The sequence below is a fragment of the Pyrus communis genome, chromosome 17, assembly GCF_041283825.1.
Source record: "Pyrus communis isolate YQ-2024b chromosome 17, ASM4128382v1, whole genome shotgun sequence".
NCBI lineage: Eukaryota > Viridiplantae > Streptophyta > Magnoliopsida > Rosales > Rosaceae > Pyrus > Pyrus communis.
In genome coordinates this window covers 28380841-28397797 of record NC_142581.1, presented here as the reverse complement: position 1 = coordinate 28397797, position 16957 = coordinate 28380841, and the positions used below count along the sequence as shown (strand labels likewise).

General features: G+C 34.5%; 1 protein-coding gene and 1 long non-coding RNA gene across 7 annotated transcripts; one reads left to right on the top strand and one right to left on the bottom strand.

The window, feature by feature from the left end:
• Nucleotides 1-1209: 1209 nt before the first annotated feature.
• LOC148689780 (uncharacterized) lies at nucleotides 1210-16757 on the bottom strand. 3 transcript variants are annotated; one of them, XR_015958529.1, is made up of 3 exons: nucleotides 12759-15736; nucleotides 12534-12655; nucleotides 1210-1363 (listed from the first exon to the last, which is right to left on the bottom strand). It is a non-coding gene; the product is annotated as an uncharacterized LOC148689780 (long non-coding RNA). The 3 variants fall into 3 exon arrangements; XR_015958528.1 differs by lacking the exon at nucleotides 1210-1363 and adding an exon at nucleotides 10920-11525 and having other exon boundaries at nucleotides 12759-15734; XR_015958527.1 differs by lacking the exon at nucleotides 1210-1363 and having other exon boundaries at nucleotides 12327-12655; nucleotides 12759-16757.
• LOC137749549 (putative boron transporter 2) lies at nucleotides 2113-7584 on the top strand. 4 transcript variants are annotated; one of them, XM_088689316.1, is made up of 13 exons: nucleotides 2113-2303; nucleotides 2385-2555; nucleotides 2721-2803; nucleotides 3237-3429; nucleotides 3582-3720; nucleotides 4906-5071; nucleotides 5186-5352; nucleotides 5451-5624; nucleotides 5713-5808; nucleotides 5894-6031; nucleotides 6212-6534; nucleotides 6624-6891; nucleotides 7064-7584. In XM_088689316.1, exons 2-13 carry the CDS (start codon nucleotides 2452-2454, stop codon nucleotides 7352-7354), a joined length of 2142 nt encoding a protein of 713 aa, XP_088545442.1. In that variant the 5' UTR covers nucleotides 2113-2303; nucleotides 2385-2451; the 3' UTR covers nucleotides 7355-7584. The 4 variants fall into 4 exon arrangements, with proteins under 4 accessions (XP_088545442.1, XP_068345759.2, XP_088545441.1 ...); XM_088689315.1 differs by having other exon boundaries at nucleotides 2114-2274; XM_088689317.1 differs by having other exon boundaries at nucleotides 2116-2274; nucleotides 2435-2555.
• Nucleotides 16758-16957: the final 200 nt, after the last annotated feature.

Genomic DNA, 16957 nt, shown 5'->3' with positions numbered 1-16957 from the left:
AAACTAAATTACTTTCATTAAATAAAAAGACAAGTACAAGAAAAAGAATGGGCAGCCGACAACCTAAGTACAAGCTCAACAACAAAAAGGAAAATACAGTAGAAACGCCCAAAAGTGACCAGCTGAAAAAAAGAAAGGAAAAAAAAAAAAAAAAAAAAAAAACACACACCTAAGACCGGAATGGAAACTAGCATTTGGTATGCCTCCATCGTAAGGTTGTTGCCACCACTACCAAGAGAACGAACCAGCGGAACAACTGAATCATCTTCTGTTTCACATCCAAAACAGAGAAAGAAAAAGTCTTCAACTTTAGCCAATAAACATAAAATTTAATTTTTTTTATTGCAAAAAATAAAAAAATTGCCCCCTGTTATTATTTTAAAAGAGGCGTACTCAATTTTTTTTCTTTCTTTAAAACTTCATATATTGTAGGAAAAAAGAAACAGAAAGTCAACGAGTTATTGTGCTGGCAATTCCTCCTTGTATTTTGTCAGGTTTATGAGTATTCCTTGGCTGTAAAGGAAGAACACTCTACGTATTGTAAACCGCAATTTATTTGATTAAATTAGTATTCTTGTTTCAATTGTACGTGAAAGGTTCTGGGTATAATTCTAATAAAAAAACAAATTTGAATCAAATTATTATGGTTAACTTATTATGAGGTATAGCTCACTCTTCAATTTTTTAATGTAGATAATATCGTATGAATATGATATTATTATATTTTTTACTTGTAAAGAGATCTTATCTTCAACTATCATGAGTTTAATATAAATTTACTATAATTCACATATTGCATGACTTGAGCTAAATCTCTTACCTCTTATTGTAAATATATCATTTGTTAAAAGCAATCTTCTTAATATATCATTTACAAATAACACTTTACAATAAAGGCGAAAAATAATAATGCCTATGTACTCTGGTGTGGGTGTCTCACCGATTCTCCTCTCCTAACAACTAACTATTTAATCCACCAATATTATCGCTTTATTAAAAAACTAAATATTGAAATCATACCAATTTTTCAAAAATTGCATTGTGTTAATAAGTACAAGAAGTTTGTAGCTGAAGAATGTATAATAGCATATCGATCTACTTAGGTCTTGCGTGTAATTCCTTCTTCTAGTATTGCAATTTGCTTGCATAAAAATACCAAAATCCCAACAAAAAAAACATAAAGAAGGATACACTACATCTTCATCCCCCAGCTGAAATGCACATGCCTTTCCGAGACGAAAGATATGGAAAAGACTTTCCGTCGATTGAGGCTGAAACACACCCTAAGACCTTCCCCAATCACCATCCGAATAAACTCTTCGGGAGACAGTTTGATGGCAAGCTCCGAAACCAGTCTACCTACCTGCTTGAAGATCCGGCAAGAACATAGTGAACAAAATAGATTTCACTTTTTGCGAATAACGTATCTTTAATGTATACATTTTATAATCGAAATTGTTCATACTCTTAATCTTTATTGAAACAACATCCCTTCAAAAAATAATTTGAATCGAAGATCGTTAGTTGGTATTCGCACTACTATTTATTAGTTTCATATAATTATATTTAGATTATAAAATGACAATGTGATGGTAATGAACATGTTACTTGATACTCACACCGTCAATCAAAGATCGTTCTTGTCTTTGGAGCATTCATCATGAACATATTGCTTGATACTCTTACCGTGAATTTATTCGGTATATTTAGATGACTAAACGATCTCATATTCATTTTATTATAAAATTGGCAAGTTGATGAGAGTTGAGTATGATGAATAGTGTTGAAAATATTATTAATATGCATGATTGTTTTGCAACGAACAAAGAAGAATATTATTATTAGGACCTCCAAGCCCAAAGACAATGTGGTGGCGGTGAGATGACATAAACAAAACAAGAGAAGTAGAGAAGTGTGGGAGATTAACTGTCTCTATGATTGTATACTCTCTTCCTACGTATTGACAGCGAGATTAACCTCCATTCTTCCCTTCTGACCCGAATTCTATCTGCCCTCGTCAACTTTTTCTTTATTTTTTTTATTTTTTGAACTTGAAACATAATAAATTGAAGAAAAATACCGCTATAACATGACATTTTCAAACCCTTTTGTGAATCTTATATATTTGGACATCCCAAACCACTTCTGTCATCTCAAATTAGTTCTCTCTTCCAAAATACTGCCACTACTAACTCTGCTTTGCTAGCTTTTTCTAATTTCCCCATTTGGTCCACCCTCCGTGCATTTCTCTCCACACCGCATTGATTGAATCTGGTAAAAAATCCCAGACCATGTAACTTTAGGTGGTTACCTTGATTACTAGTTCTTCAAATTATGGCAATCTCTTGCACCCTGCTTGCTGTAAACTGTTAGCAATTTTTCAGTGACGGAGGCTATCTATATTTTTCTCAAAGAATTAAGTGGAACCAATCAGGCATCAGAGACAGAAGCATGGAAGAAACATTTGTGCCCTTGCAGGGAATCAAGAATGATCTCAGAGGAAGATTGAAGTGCTACAAGGAAGACTGGACTGGGGGCTTTAAAGCTGGATTCAGGTATATACTATATTTAAAACTTCTCTCCACTTATATGATACTCGGTGTACCTTGCCGCGTTTTTGCTACACAAAAAAATTTCTCCGTCAACTCATGCGATATCGTACTTTTTTTTCCCTTAATGTTGAATCAAATGCAAACTCATGTTGATATTGGGTTTTTCAGGATTTTGGCTCCTACCACCTACATATTTTTTGCTTCTGCAATCCCAGTCATTTCATTTGGTGAACAACTGGAGCGAAGTACTGGTATTTTTTGCAACTCATCAACTGCTCCAACTCCAAGTCTTGAATTTATTTATTTATTTTTACTTCTTTCAATATTTAGGGTAACAATTTGATTAAATTACAATGAATTCGTCATAGTTAAATATTCTTATCATGCGTCGAATTTAAAACCTTTTGCTATAAGTGCAATATTAGATTTCTTCACAACATTAATGACTCCTTTTTAACCTGAAAGGCACAATGATACAATATTACTTGTTGTTCTCTAAAGTTTCACTTTTCAAGATAGTTTACTTGAATCTTCAGCTAGCCTGTTCGATCACCATATTTCACTTGGATCGTCAGATTTGATTTTTCGGTTAAAAAATATTGTTGTTATCTTTTTATTGTTAATCCTGATTTAGACACTTTAACATCTCTTTTGGAGATGCTCTAATTAAATTACTGTTTGCAGATGGAGTTTTGACAGCAGTGCAAACCTTAGTATCGACGGCACTTTGTGGGATCATACACTCCATCGTCGGAGGTCAACCCTTGCTGATATTGGGTGTGGCCGAGCCTACTGTAATCATGTACACCTTCATGTTCAATTTTGCCAAAGAACGTGCAGACTTGGGTCCAAAGCTCTTTCTAGCATGGTCCGCATGGTAAGCCTTTATTCCAAATTGTTTTAAAGCTCTCGAGTTTGAATTCTCTTCTCATGTGTGCTTTTGTTCGAGTTCCATGAATTTGCCTAATTAGTATTTCGTTGAAGCTGTTTGACTAACCCCAATTTGTGGGGAATATTGAAATTTTGTAGGGTATGTGTATGGACAGCTGGGTTACTGTTCTTATTTGCTATATTAGGTGCTTGTTCCATAATAAATAGGTTTACAAGAGTGGCTGGGGAGTTGTTTGGTCTGCTAATCGCTATGCTCTTCATGCAGCAAGCCATTAAAGTATGGTTTCCTCTTACCCTCTTATCAATATTATTATTATTATTGTAAATATTATTATTATTTATTCTATACTCAATAATGTTTTGATCACATGATGAACCTTAGAATATTACAAATGTCAGTCCACAGTTTGGTTGACAAAAGAAATGGAGCATTTTTGGTAACTTGGCGCATGTTCACTGTATATTTAATTATTTGTCATGTGTCTTTTTATTTAATTATAGTTAATTTTCATATTAAATGTTTTTTTTTTTTTTAAATAACCAAGGTTAAGTAAAATGACACGTGTTAAATGGTTAGGTGTATGAGGAGCATACATCAAATTTTGGGTGATAAGCAAAATTACTCCCAAAAAAGAAATAGTAAATAAACAAATGCATATCATTTTTTTGGTTCTACTTCTCCCCCATTTCAGCATGCATCCTTAACTCTTTCCACCGCCACTTCTTATTTTAATTTATGTATTTTGAGTCCAGTATTAAAAAAATTGTAAGGTTTATTTGATGTTTATTTTATTTTTTATATTTACTTTTATTTTCTCTCACTAGATATAGAGATAAAATAGATGGAAGGATAGATGAATCAGAATGTAGGGGGAGTGGTGGAAGAGAGGAGGAGAAATGCACATGAAATTATACAAAAAGAACCCTAGAAATGATAACAAGAACACATACTTGCATAGGAATTGTCTGGGGTTTGGGCATTCTTCTTCAACCCACTACGTTCCAAATTCTAACTCTTTCATCTTTCTTTAGTTTAGATCATAATAGAATATTGTTTGTCATGAAGAAAATAACACCTGCTTAAAGTTCTTTCTATTTTTGGATTTTTGTTTTCATGTTGGGTTCCATTTTATATACACTTCTTTCACATTCTTCCCACCACCCTTCTTCAATCCTTATTCATCCCCTCACTTCTTCCTTGTATTCTCTCTTTATTTCAAACCAAAAACTCAAAACTAAAAACTATAAACAAAGTGGTTATCAAATAGTGTACCGGCAACTACTGTTATTCACACTCCAAAATAGCCATATTTCCATTCTCACAAATGTTAAAAAAAAAAAAAAAAAAAAAAAAATTGAAGGAGTGCGGAATGATTAGTTAAAGCTAAAAACACTAATGCCCTTGAAAAACATGAAAAATGAAAACTTGAACTGGGCAATTTTTGGTGGTTTGATTTTGTAGGGACTTGTGGATGAGTTTCGCTTACCAGAAAGAGAAGATACTAGTCTACTACAATTTATACCTTCATGGAGGTTTGCAAATGGAATGTTTGCTTTGGTGTTGTCATTTGGCCTTCTTCTCACTGCATTAAAAAGCAGGAAAGCAAGGTTATGGCGCTATGGCACTGGTAAGACTAACCTGATGTGCCACTAATTTCCGCTCCCTTGTGGATTATGAAAGTAGCATGTATATATAGAATGTAGTTTGATTTTATGTAATGCGGTGCTTTTCGGCGTTGCAGGTTGGCTAAGAAGCTTTGTAGCAGACTATGGTGTGCCACTTATGGTTCTGGTCTGGACTGGTGTGTCTTACATTCCAACTAGTAGTGTTCCACATGGCATCCCAAGGCGCCTTTTTAGCCCAAATCCATGGTCGCCTGGCGCATATGACAATTGGACTGTCATTAAGGCATGTCTACCTAATTAAATTCTGTAATTAGTGTCGGTAGATTAAGAAGATGAATTAAGCTGATGGTTTACTGGTTTATACTTGGAATCATATCACAGGACATGCTCAATGTTCCGGTCCTCTATATCATCGGAGCTTTCATTCCAGCAACGATGATTGCAGTGCTTTACTATTTTGATCACAGTGTAGCATCCCAACTATCTCAGCAGAAAGAGTTCAATTTAAGAAAGCCATCTTCTTACCATTATGACTTGCTTCTTTTGGGGTTTCTGGTAGGCAAAGCAAATTGATCCTTCCTCGCATTCAACTTTTCCTTTTCCGCAAGCAATCCTATATAACTCTCTTGCTTTTTCATGGCAGACTTTAATGTGTGGTCTGCTTGGAATTCCTCCATCAAATGGAGTCATCCCACAATCTCCAATGCATACAAAGAGTTTAGTTACTCTTAAACACCAGGTAATCACACAAAACCTTTTCTTTATCTTACTTTTTTTTTTCTTTAATTGCACCCTTTTGATCGTAATGATGTTTACTTGTGCAGTTGCTTCGTAATCGACTCGTAGCAACGGCACGCACAAGTACGAGAAATAATTCTAGCTTGGGACAACTGTATGGAAATATGCAAGATGCCTATCGACAAATGCAGACGCCTTTGGTTTACCAGGAGGCCTCATCTCGAGTATGACAAGAATATATATTTTGATTTTCAAGTTTTTTGATATCTTAAACCTGTGGCTTTGATTTGCAATGGCAAGAAGGTCGTAGTTTAGAACATTTGATGACATTAATTACCAGGTGATCATCATGCTTTTATTTGATGACATTAGTTTAGAACATTTGACACACTTTTGTATTGCAGGGACTGAATGAATTAAAAGAATCAACCATCCAAGCAGCTTCAAGTATGGGAAATTATATTGATGCACCAGTTGATGAGACAGTATTTGATATTGAGAAAGAGATTGATGATTTATTGCCGGTTGAGGTGAAGGAGCAGCGTCTCAGTAACCTGCTTCAAGCGGTATTGGTGGGGGGATGTGTTGCAGCCATGCCTATCCTCAAAAGGATCCCAACTTCAGTCCTTTGGGGATACTTTGCCTTCATGGCCATTGAAAGCTTACCCGGTAACCAATTTTGGGAAAGGATCTGTTTTCTCTTTACAGCTCCAAGTAGAAGATTCAAGTAAACCTTCAAATCAAATCTTCTTTCACTTGTTTCATACTTGTTTAAGCTTACTTCCTCCTCATATATGGCATTTCATTATCCTGCAGAGTCCTTGAGGATAATCACGCCACTTTTGTAGAAACTGTGCCTTTCAAGTCAATCGCGATGTTCACAGTTTTCCAAACTCTGTACTTGCTTGTATGTTTTGGGCTTACTTGGGTTCCAATTGCTGGGGTTATGTTTCCAATGATGATCATGCTCTTGGTTCCTGTGAGGCAATACATACTCCCTAAGTTTTTCAAAGGAGCACACCTTCAGGACTTGGATGCAGCAGAGTACGAAGAGGCTCCGGCTTTACCATATAACTTAGCAACAGTAAAACTCACTTTCCTTTCTTTTCTTTTTTTCTTCATATAAACGTATAGCGACATAACATGACAGGCAAAAAGAAAATATCACCATCTTATTTATAGTTCATGAATTTTGATACATTAGTCAAATGCGAACCAATATTAATGTTGCGTTTAATGTGCTTGGAATGAAACAGGAGACAGAGCTGGGAGCTGGAGCTTCCTGCGCAGGGGATGCAGAAATATTAGACGAAGTTATGACCAGAAGCCGGGGTGAGTTTAGGCATGTTAGCAGTCCAAAGATCACAAGCTCTACTTCAACACCGACAAATGCCCCTGAAATCCTTTCGAGTCCACACCCGACCTTCAGTCCTCACGTAAGTGGGCTAAGAGGAGAGCGAAGTCCTCATTCTAGCGGAAGAGGGTCACACAGTCCAAGGACCCCTGGCTCTTCTTCTACTCTTGGGAAGAGTCCTAGTAACAGCTAACAACATAGTATCATAATAGCTGCGTGTTTTTCCCTTCTGTTAAGAATATATAGACGGGCTTCACCATTTTTCTTTCCACTATTTCACTTTGTTTTGTTTTGCTTTGCTTATTTGTAAGGAAACATTTTCCTTCTTTTGTCTTCCAAAAGTTTACCTTTGTAATCATAACACGTTAGCATTGTGCTTATTTCTAGTAAACGTTATTTATATAGAGAAGGTATTCTATTTGATGGCAATCGACTCAAACACCAAATCCTAAACACCCTTATTTATTCTAATCAGTTTTCTTTTTTGATAGACAAAACTCTCAAACTCTCAATCTTGACTTCAAATTGATGAGGTAAACAAGGAGAAACTTTTACTTTCTTTTAATAGTTTTTTCTTTTTGAGTTATTGGGACTTTTTTTCTATGGTATAGAAATAGACCAACATTATTATTGTGTTTGTTACTTGGCTTTACGTAGGTATATTTGAGAATTGTGATTAATTTTAGGAAAAATTAGCATCCGGTCCCTATGATACATCTTGATTGGAGTCGAGGTATGTTGATCGTCACCGGAAGGTGACATAACCAAAAGTGGAAGTGATGTAAAAATGTGAATAAATTAAAACCGAAGCTAGAACTTATTTAAACTAATAAAGTGAGTGCGCAGCAGTGGGTAGAACCCATAAACTACAATTGTTCAGAGTATAGATAATATAAGCAGTGCAGACAAAACTAATTAAGTACTTAGTACACAACCGGGAAAAGTTCCCTACATTTAAACAGGAATATGTCAGAATCGCCGCTAATACTGGCACGCCACAGGGTAGGTTAGTTATCTAGGACCTGGAGGGGCAAAAAACAGAAGGGTGAGTGGGCACAAAAATAAAGGTTTATAAAACACAGTTATTTTCTGAACATACTAGCTCCTCGCTGTAAAACATGTATAGTTTCCAGAAAATCATACTATGTATAGGTATGAAATCAAATGTAAATCAACAGTAAATCAAGTAGTTTGCTACACCACAATGTCTCAACAGTAATATAAATAAAATCAGGTGTTCAATTAATCTATACTAGTACACAAGTCGAAGTCGCCTAATGCGACCTGTACGACAGGACTAGGTGTGATAATCTACGCTCTAGTGTTACGATCACGTGAAGTGCAGTGCAGAGGTGAACATACACACGACGGACTTGTTCTAACCCGAGGCGAGCACTAACACAGGGGTGCAGCAATGATGAGCAAACTACATGAATGCAAACATGCCATAACGATGCAATAATTCTAGTCAACATAATAACCTTACCAGAACTTACTTGCGCATCTCGTATGATTATTTTAGCATTTCACAATAGTACAAAATTGATGAGCAGGTAAAATGTATATGAATATGCCTTGACAATATATAAATCTCAACCACATAACAACATTTTAAAATTAAATAAATCATGGCATAATATGCATAAATCAATTTAAAGCATTTGTAGAAACCATAAAGTTTATATACATATATATGTGTGTGTGTGTGTACACAAAAACAAACTGCCTACTCACGATGGATCGTAGCTTCCTAGCCTCACCTGTCCTCGAACATCATAGGGGTAAGTTTTCCCTATATGCGAAACAACTAATAATAATTAATTAAATAACACATTTACGAAAAAGTTAGGAAAAACTCTCCATAGCTTGCTCAAACGAAAGGTTTAAATATATGAAAATATTCTACTCGAAGTCACAGAACTGCACATACCAACCACTCATCGGCTAGAGGCCGGACGCGCCCTCAAGCGCCGCCCAACCCACGGCCACACGCGTCTGGCAAAGACTGACAGAAGACATGGAATATTTCGTCAAAGTTGACAGAATATTTAGTTAAATATTAATGGAACCTAATGCCGTTAGAATATTCCATCAACTTTGACAGAATATTCTTCGTTCTCTTCGGTGATCCTCGTCGTCCGCCGCCATCTGGTTTTGCCGGTTTCTGGAAAATTTTAAAACTTGCATAACTTCTTCATTTCTCAACCATTTTTGACCAACTATATATGGAAATGAAGCTCTTGAGGAGAAGAACAAGATTATACCTTTCAAAAGCCCAAAAATGGACAGAAAATGGCCTAAAAAAGCCTCACAAGTCTCAGCTTAAAACTCGACTCCTTGAAACCGTGCTTCTCGACGTTGTCTCCACTCTAAACTTAGCCTAGGGACTCCAAAGAGTTGTGTGGATGCTTCCACAACCTTCAAAACATCATAACTCGGTTGGGATCATGTCGGAGCTTCCGAGTTGACGAGTCAAAACTCAACCACTTCAAGATCAATTTGTATGGTTGGGTTCGTGAGGATGAAAGGATCACAATGGTGGTATTTTAATTTTGATTTGTGAGTGTTTGATGAAGGTCCTTGTAGATGCAGAGAAGAGGGAGGTACATGTGAGAAAGAGGAAAAAGATGAGAAAGAAAGAATGACAAAGAGGAAAAAGATGAGAAAGAAAGAATGACAACTTTTTTGGTTGGTGAAAAAGTAAGGGAAATTGTCTGGTTGGGTGAGAGAATTGAGGAGTGAAATTGATTGGTGGTGAGGGATTTGAGGGCATGAGTCCAATTTTAAAGAAGAAAATAGATAGGGTTTGTACAATCGTAATTAGACGAAATCTAATGTATCCTATTTGAAACAGTAGTTTCCAGTACTAAATAATTATCGCACGTGTGTACAAGTTTACCCGTTGCTAATGTACTTTAACGTAACGTAACGTAACTTTTTCGTTACAAATCCGATTCGAGTCTTATTCACGCTCACGCGATCGTAACAAGTACAATTTAATTATGATAGCAAGGACAATAATTTAAAGTTGTATAATCACGTCCACGTCACTTTACACACTCAGGGAGAAATTACATGAAAAATTAGGGACGAGACGTTACACCCTAGTTACTAATGTTTATTGATTGAGACCTTATAAGTTTTCAGATTTTAATCGAAGTCCCTAAACATTAATGTAAATATTAATAAATTTACATGTCAGTTGTATAATTTTAAAATAAAAATTAGTAATTGATTTAGATTTTTAATACTCAACCCTTCTTAAACTCCTCATTAATTTTCAATTAAAAAATTGCCAAAATAAAAAATAAATAAAATTAGAAATAAGTTTGTACCCATTAATTTTTTTGTAAAAAGATTTTCAATTTTTTAATCTTAAATGTACCCATTCATATCATTTTTCAATTTTTTTTTTTTAATTTTAAATGTACCCATTCATAAATACACCAATTTGTTATATGTAAAATGTACCTTTTTTAATATTAAATGTACTCATTTTTTTTATATAAAATTAAGTCAATTGTTTTCTAATCTATTTTTCTAAATTATATGGGTACATTCTATTTCATTGATTTGAAAATGTATTCATGTCAAGTTTAATCGAAGAAATTTAATAATGTTATTAAGCCTGATATCTGTAATTTTATTATTATTATTATTTTTTTTTTTGGTAGTTTGAAAAATGTACCTATGTTTAAGTACAATAATTTTTTGGTTAATTTTGATGAATGTACCCATGTTTATATATGTACAATATATTGGAGAGTAAAATTTATCCTCTAATTTAATCTCACAAATTATGGGTTTTATTTAAAATCTCATCAATATAAATAACTACAAATTTCAATTTTTAATTTAAAAATATAAAACCTACATAGAAAATATTATTACATTAATGTCAGAGATTTCGATCAAAAAAATAAAAACCAACAAAGTTTCAACCAAAGAACATTAATAGTTAAGGACCGTATTCAACGTCTCCCTATTTTAATAAGGTACCGTAAAATCTCCTTTTTCTTATTATTCATCATGAAAAATTCTAATTAAAAATAAAATAATATAAGAAAATAAGAAGTTTCTAGTGATATATTATTGTTTTAGGGCTTATAATAGAATCGATAAAAATTCGATGCTTATCAAATATGGATTTACAAGTTAGATCTGATGATCTGAATAGCATATATGATTATAAATGAATCCTTATATATATCAAGACTGACCCGGTTTGAACCCGATTTGTCTAAAAACACACATGTCCCTGATTTAATTTCATAAATCAGCGGCAAACAACCACTTTTCCTCATATTTCCATCTCTCCTCCCAGTTGCCCGTACAATCCTTTTCCTGTCCTCCACCGTGAACCTCTCCATTGTCAACATATGCATGATTTGAGCACATCAGTTCAATACTACTAGAGTCAAAATTGAGAAAAGAAAAAAATACTACTAGAGTTGATGAGTCCATATTTTACCATATATTTTACCCTAATCTTAGTATTAATTTATTGATTATTTTGGTAAAATTTTGATATTTTATTATATATTTTCAATGTAGGACATTCGACTTCGTCTAAAGCAAAAAATATTCAAACAGATGAATTTTGGAGTGATTCTAATTGAAGGATGTTTGTATGCCTTTCAAGATGATTGTGTCAAAATTCCATGTTTTTCTACCAAGTCATTTGACCATGGTGATGAGATTAAGGTCCAGCGCGCAACTTTCCCAGATTAACATTTTTAGACCGTTTGGGTATTTTGAAGGTCAATATGACATATTTTGAGGAAGATTCATTCTAAGGATTTGTAGGGGACATCTTCAGTTTTCAAAAATGACCTTTTGGGACCAAATCGGAGTTGATTTGGTCGGTCAAAAGACTAATTTACTGAGAACTCCGAACTTTTGTTTAAATAGAAACCTTTTATTTTCTATTTTATCATTTTATTATGTTTCCTAGTTTTATTCTAAGATCTTTTCAAGGTAGGGTTTTATTTTCTAATAGTATAAATAAGACTTTTTAGCCATTAGAAGGGGGAACATATGTGGAGAATTTAGCTAGGCTTTGACGCTTTGTATTTTCGAGGTGTCTTCTATTATTTTTCTATTTCAATAAAATTCCTTGTGTTTTATGATTGTTAGTAGCTAATTTTCATTTGCTAGGACGATATCTTGAGCCTTAGCATGAATATGTATTTTATTCAAAATATAATTACATCCAAGCAGCACAGAGAATAAGACATGATGAATTTATAGAGCTCTCAGCTCTGCATGCATGACGAACAAGCCAATTCAACATATTGAGGCACTGAGACCATATACAAAATTTTTATTCACATATTCTTATCAAACATAGTTTCAAGGATATAGAAGCATACATTTTCAATGCGGATCTGTGAGTCTCGATCTTTCCATGGTCTGTATTTCTTCCGCATTTGAAATCTGTGCTCGGTGGTTGCATCTCCTTCTCTCTATTGTCAACATAGTTTCAGATCGAACTCTACAACACAGGAAACACACATGCATTGGGGCAATTTTCATTCATTTTTCCCTAATCTAAGCATTTGAGACAAAAATCGAAGGGAGATGGGGATAAAAACTACCTGTGAGTGTGTCAGACTAGAGCAGGATGCGATCTGCGGTTTCATCTGAGCAGGCTGTTGGTCTTGCTGCTCGAGGTGCTGGATTTCTGAGAGATGGAGACAGCAAGAAGATGAAGGAGGACATCGCAGTGGAGTGGTGCATGAGCTTGGATGCTTTTGGTTTGGTTGGGTTCTGAAATCTGGAGGCTAGAGGTTTGAGAGCCCACGCGGCTCTGGGCTCGAGTTGGAGAGTTTGTAGCTGTGGATCGAAATAAGAAATGCGAGCTGATCACTCAGCTCAAATAGGCCAATGCTAGGGTACTTGACCCGTGAAGGTTGCATGTGAGGCTTTGTGCGTGCGTGCAAGGAAAGCCTCTTCTATGCTTCCAGGTCTCGAGTTCGACTCTAGGTCAGCTAGTTCTTTTTCTTGTTTTTCTATTTTATTTGTTTTATTATATTTTCTGCTGTTTCTTTGCCTATTTTATGTTTTAGTTCATTTTAGTTTTCTTTTATTTGTCTAGATTCATTTATTTTTGTGTCTTAGGAATTCTAGTCGTAAGTAATCATTTTTATTTTATTTTTCTTTATTTCCACACCTTGAGGACAATGTGTAATTTAAGTTTGAGGGTGGGAAATAGAATTTTTAGATTTTTTTTTTTGAGTCATGTTAAAAAATTTCAAATTTTAAGTTAATATCCATAGATTATTTTAAAAGTTAGAACAAATGGACATGGTGAAGGTTAATCCCATAATAGAGTCTTTTCTATATATCGTTGGTTAGACACTAATTCATGAGTTATACTTTGAAAATTTGCACAATCACACCAACATAGTTTGTGGGGAGTGAGATTGAAACACTTGCTTTTAGTTTAAGTGTATTTTAATTTTTGTTCTTAGTAAAGTAAAGTTTAGTATGTATTACAAATAAAGTAATAATTCTTCCACCCGAGACTTTGCTTAGTAACCGGTCCAGTCATGCATGATCAACAGTAATTCTCGCGTCAAACAGCAGAGTCTTAGCATGGGGCAAGATGGTTAGTTGGTTTTGTAGCATTTTCAGCTCGAGTTAATAAGTTCTTAGGGGTGTTCTACACCTAGTGCCCTAAAGCCTTTGTGGTTTGAGAGTCATTGACCTAAAGCTCATTACAAGGGTTGGATCAAAAGCTTAAGGGAATTGACATTGCACGATCACTATTGTTACTGAAAGGAAGAAATGTGTGAAAAATAAAAGAAAAATATTGAAAAAAAAAAGAGAAGAAAATTCGAAAAAGAGAAAAAAAATGTAAAGTTAGTACGTGTGGAATAAAAAGGACAAGAAATAATCAAGTCTCTTTCACTATGTTCGTTCACTTTGCACCAAAGGAAGTTCATGAATTCTTTTCTAATTGATTCTAAATGGCTTAGACTCTATAGTGGGATTCATTGGAACTTTTGGAAAGATGTTCTGATTTTTAACGTTTTCTATGGATTGCAACTTGAAGATGAAAATTTTGTCTTAGTTGAATTGTAATAAAGTTTCTAGTTTGTTAGTTCTTACATTCTACTTCATCTGGAGCAAAAAGTATTCAAACAGTTGAATTTTGGAGTGATTCCAATTGAAGGATGTTCGTGTGCCTTTCAAAATGATTGTATCAAAATTCCAGATTTTTCTACCAAACCATTTGACCGTGGCGATGAAATTAAGGCCCAGCGTGCAGCTTTCTCAGATTGATGTTTTTGGACGTTTTGGTTATTTTGGAGGTCAAGTTGACATATTTCGAGGAAGATTCCTTCTAAGGATTTGTAGGGGACGTCTTCAGTTTTCAAAAGAGGTATTTTGGGACCAAATCGGAGTTGATTTGGTCGGTCAAAATACTAATTTTCTGAGAACTCCGAATTTTAGTTTAAATAGGAAACCTTTTATTTTCTGTTTTATCGTTTTATTATGTTTCCTAGTTTTATTCTAAGACCTTTTCAAGGTAGGGTTTTATTTTCTAGTAGTATAAATAAGACTTTTTAGCCAATAGAAGGGGAGAACGTACGTGGAGAATTTAGTTAGGCTTTGATGCTTTGCATTTTCAAGGTGTTTTCTATCCTTTTTCTATTTCAATAAAATTCCTTGTGTTTTATGATTGTTAGTAGCTAATTTTTGTTTGCTAGGGCGATGCCTTGAGCCTTAGCATGAATATGTAGTTTTTATTTAATTGCTTATGATATTATGGATGCATACTTTGAATTATTAATCACTGTGCTTTAAACTGTCTCTGTATCTTAATGCTTAGCTACCATTAGGATGTTTAGATAAGTAATCGGATGCAATTCGATCGGAATACCACCGAGGAATTGAGTATTGCTTCTTGTGATTAATAGTTGTAATTTCACCTAGGATGAATACCACATCTTAGGGTTTGCATGGTTCTTCAAAGGGCTTTCACAAAACGTAATGAGTCATGCATGTTTATATTTGATCTGCATACCACAGACGGATTGCATGTTTGATATACGTTCTAGTTTGAATACCACGAGTAGAATATGGATTAGGAAAACCTAACCTTCAAAGTTGCATATGCAATTCATAAGTAATTGATAAATCTACATAGGATTATTAAGGGGGCAGCATAACCCTAGGCTTTTACAATTTGGTTTTCAAAACACTTTCTTTTGTTTTCTTTACTTTGCTAATCTCTTTAATCATTTTAATTAAATTCGTTTTTATTATTTTTAAATTCAAAATCAACCTTTTCCAATCTTTGTTTTCAAATAGTTAATTAAGAATTAGTTTAAATACAAATTATTCATTCAATTCCTGTGGAAAACGACCTTGTTTGAGCCGTTTATACTATAATTACCTTGTTCTCTTGCAAGTATTTTTGAATGTCTTTATCCCTACTTTTGTAGGTGGTAAAAATCCTATCAATAGTCAAATTGATAGAAGAAATCTTGACAAGGGATTTTGATTACTCATTTTAGTTTGATCTTTGATGATGAAGATCGAGGAACAAAAGTAGCTTGTTTGTCATTTTTGATAACTATATATATATATATATATATATATATAAGCTATGATTTTTTTTTTAAATTATTACTATTAAGAGATGGAGAAGGGAGAGGTTTTGAAACTATAACAATAATTAAGGAGATGGAAGGTTTTGAACATGAGAAGCATGGATAGGATCTCAATCCCCTATTTACTAGGACATTTGACCACATGCAAATATATTGATATGTTATCTGTTGCAACTCGTGTTTAAATAAATAGCTTAATTTGTTACCATGATTATTCCTAGTTTGTCTTCTTCAACTCGTAACCTATAAGGCTACGACTTATAAGTAATTACACACACCAAATGATACATAGATTATTATTAGTTTGTCTTCTTCAATTCGTAACCTATAAGGCTACGACTAATAAGTAATTACACACACCAAACGATACATAGTTAGAGAGAAAGCCTAAGATCTAAATCACCTTTTTTACAATGTTCTCTCTTACTACCCCCGGAGATGACATGAGGGATTTTGGACTGAGTCGCCACTTCCGTTAAATCTTCAGGCTGAAAAGTTGGCTTCCAAACTCCAGCTGTGGTCTTCTCTTCCTCATCGCCCTCTACCACTTTCCTTTTATTCTTCTTGGTTGATACGCTCTCATGAATTTCGCTCCCTTTCGACACATTCGAACCATTCATCAACCGATCACGAGCTACCCGGATGTTGTTGATAAGAGCAAAGAACAACTCAATTTTCTCTTCTTCATCATCATCAACGTTGCTATTGATCATCTTCCTTTTGTTGCTCTCCTTGCAGGTCTCCATGTGATGAATCATGTGAACGTGAATGTGATATTTGGTTGGAAAGAGCCACCGACTAGTTTAATTCACTAAAGTACAGAATGATGATTATATAAAAGATAATATCCTCTCAATCAATTTCTAGGTTGCTTCTGCGCTCCTTCTTGGCTTGGCAGGGACTCCGTGACACGTTATACATTAGGTCATGAGGATGACAGGGTGATATCATTATTGCTTGTATCTTTCATGGGACCCAAATGGGTTTGTCACCCTTGCCTAGTTGCAATTATTTTGTTTCAACGTACCTTACTAATACACATGTTATAACATGTATGTACGCAGTGACGGATCTAGAATTTTAACATGGGGTGGTCCCAATTAATGTTCTAAAAATTGGCCTAGGCAGCGCCTAGACACTAGGCCTTGAAGGCCTGTCCCGATTTTGGGCAAATC

Coding starts and splice junctions, on each gene's coding strand:
- LOC137749549 (XM_088689316.1), top strand. CDS start 2,452: ATGGAAGAAACATTTGTGCCCTTGCAGGGAATCAAGAATGATCTCAGA. Junction 3,721..4,905: donor TCATGCAGCAAGCCATTAAA/GTATGGTTTCCT, acceptor TTGATTTTGTAG/GGACTTGTGGATGAGTTTCG. Junction 5,072..5,185: donor GTTATGGCGCTATGGCACTG/GTAAGACTAACC, acceptor TCGGCGTTGCAG/GTTGGCTAAGAAGCTTTGTA.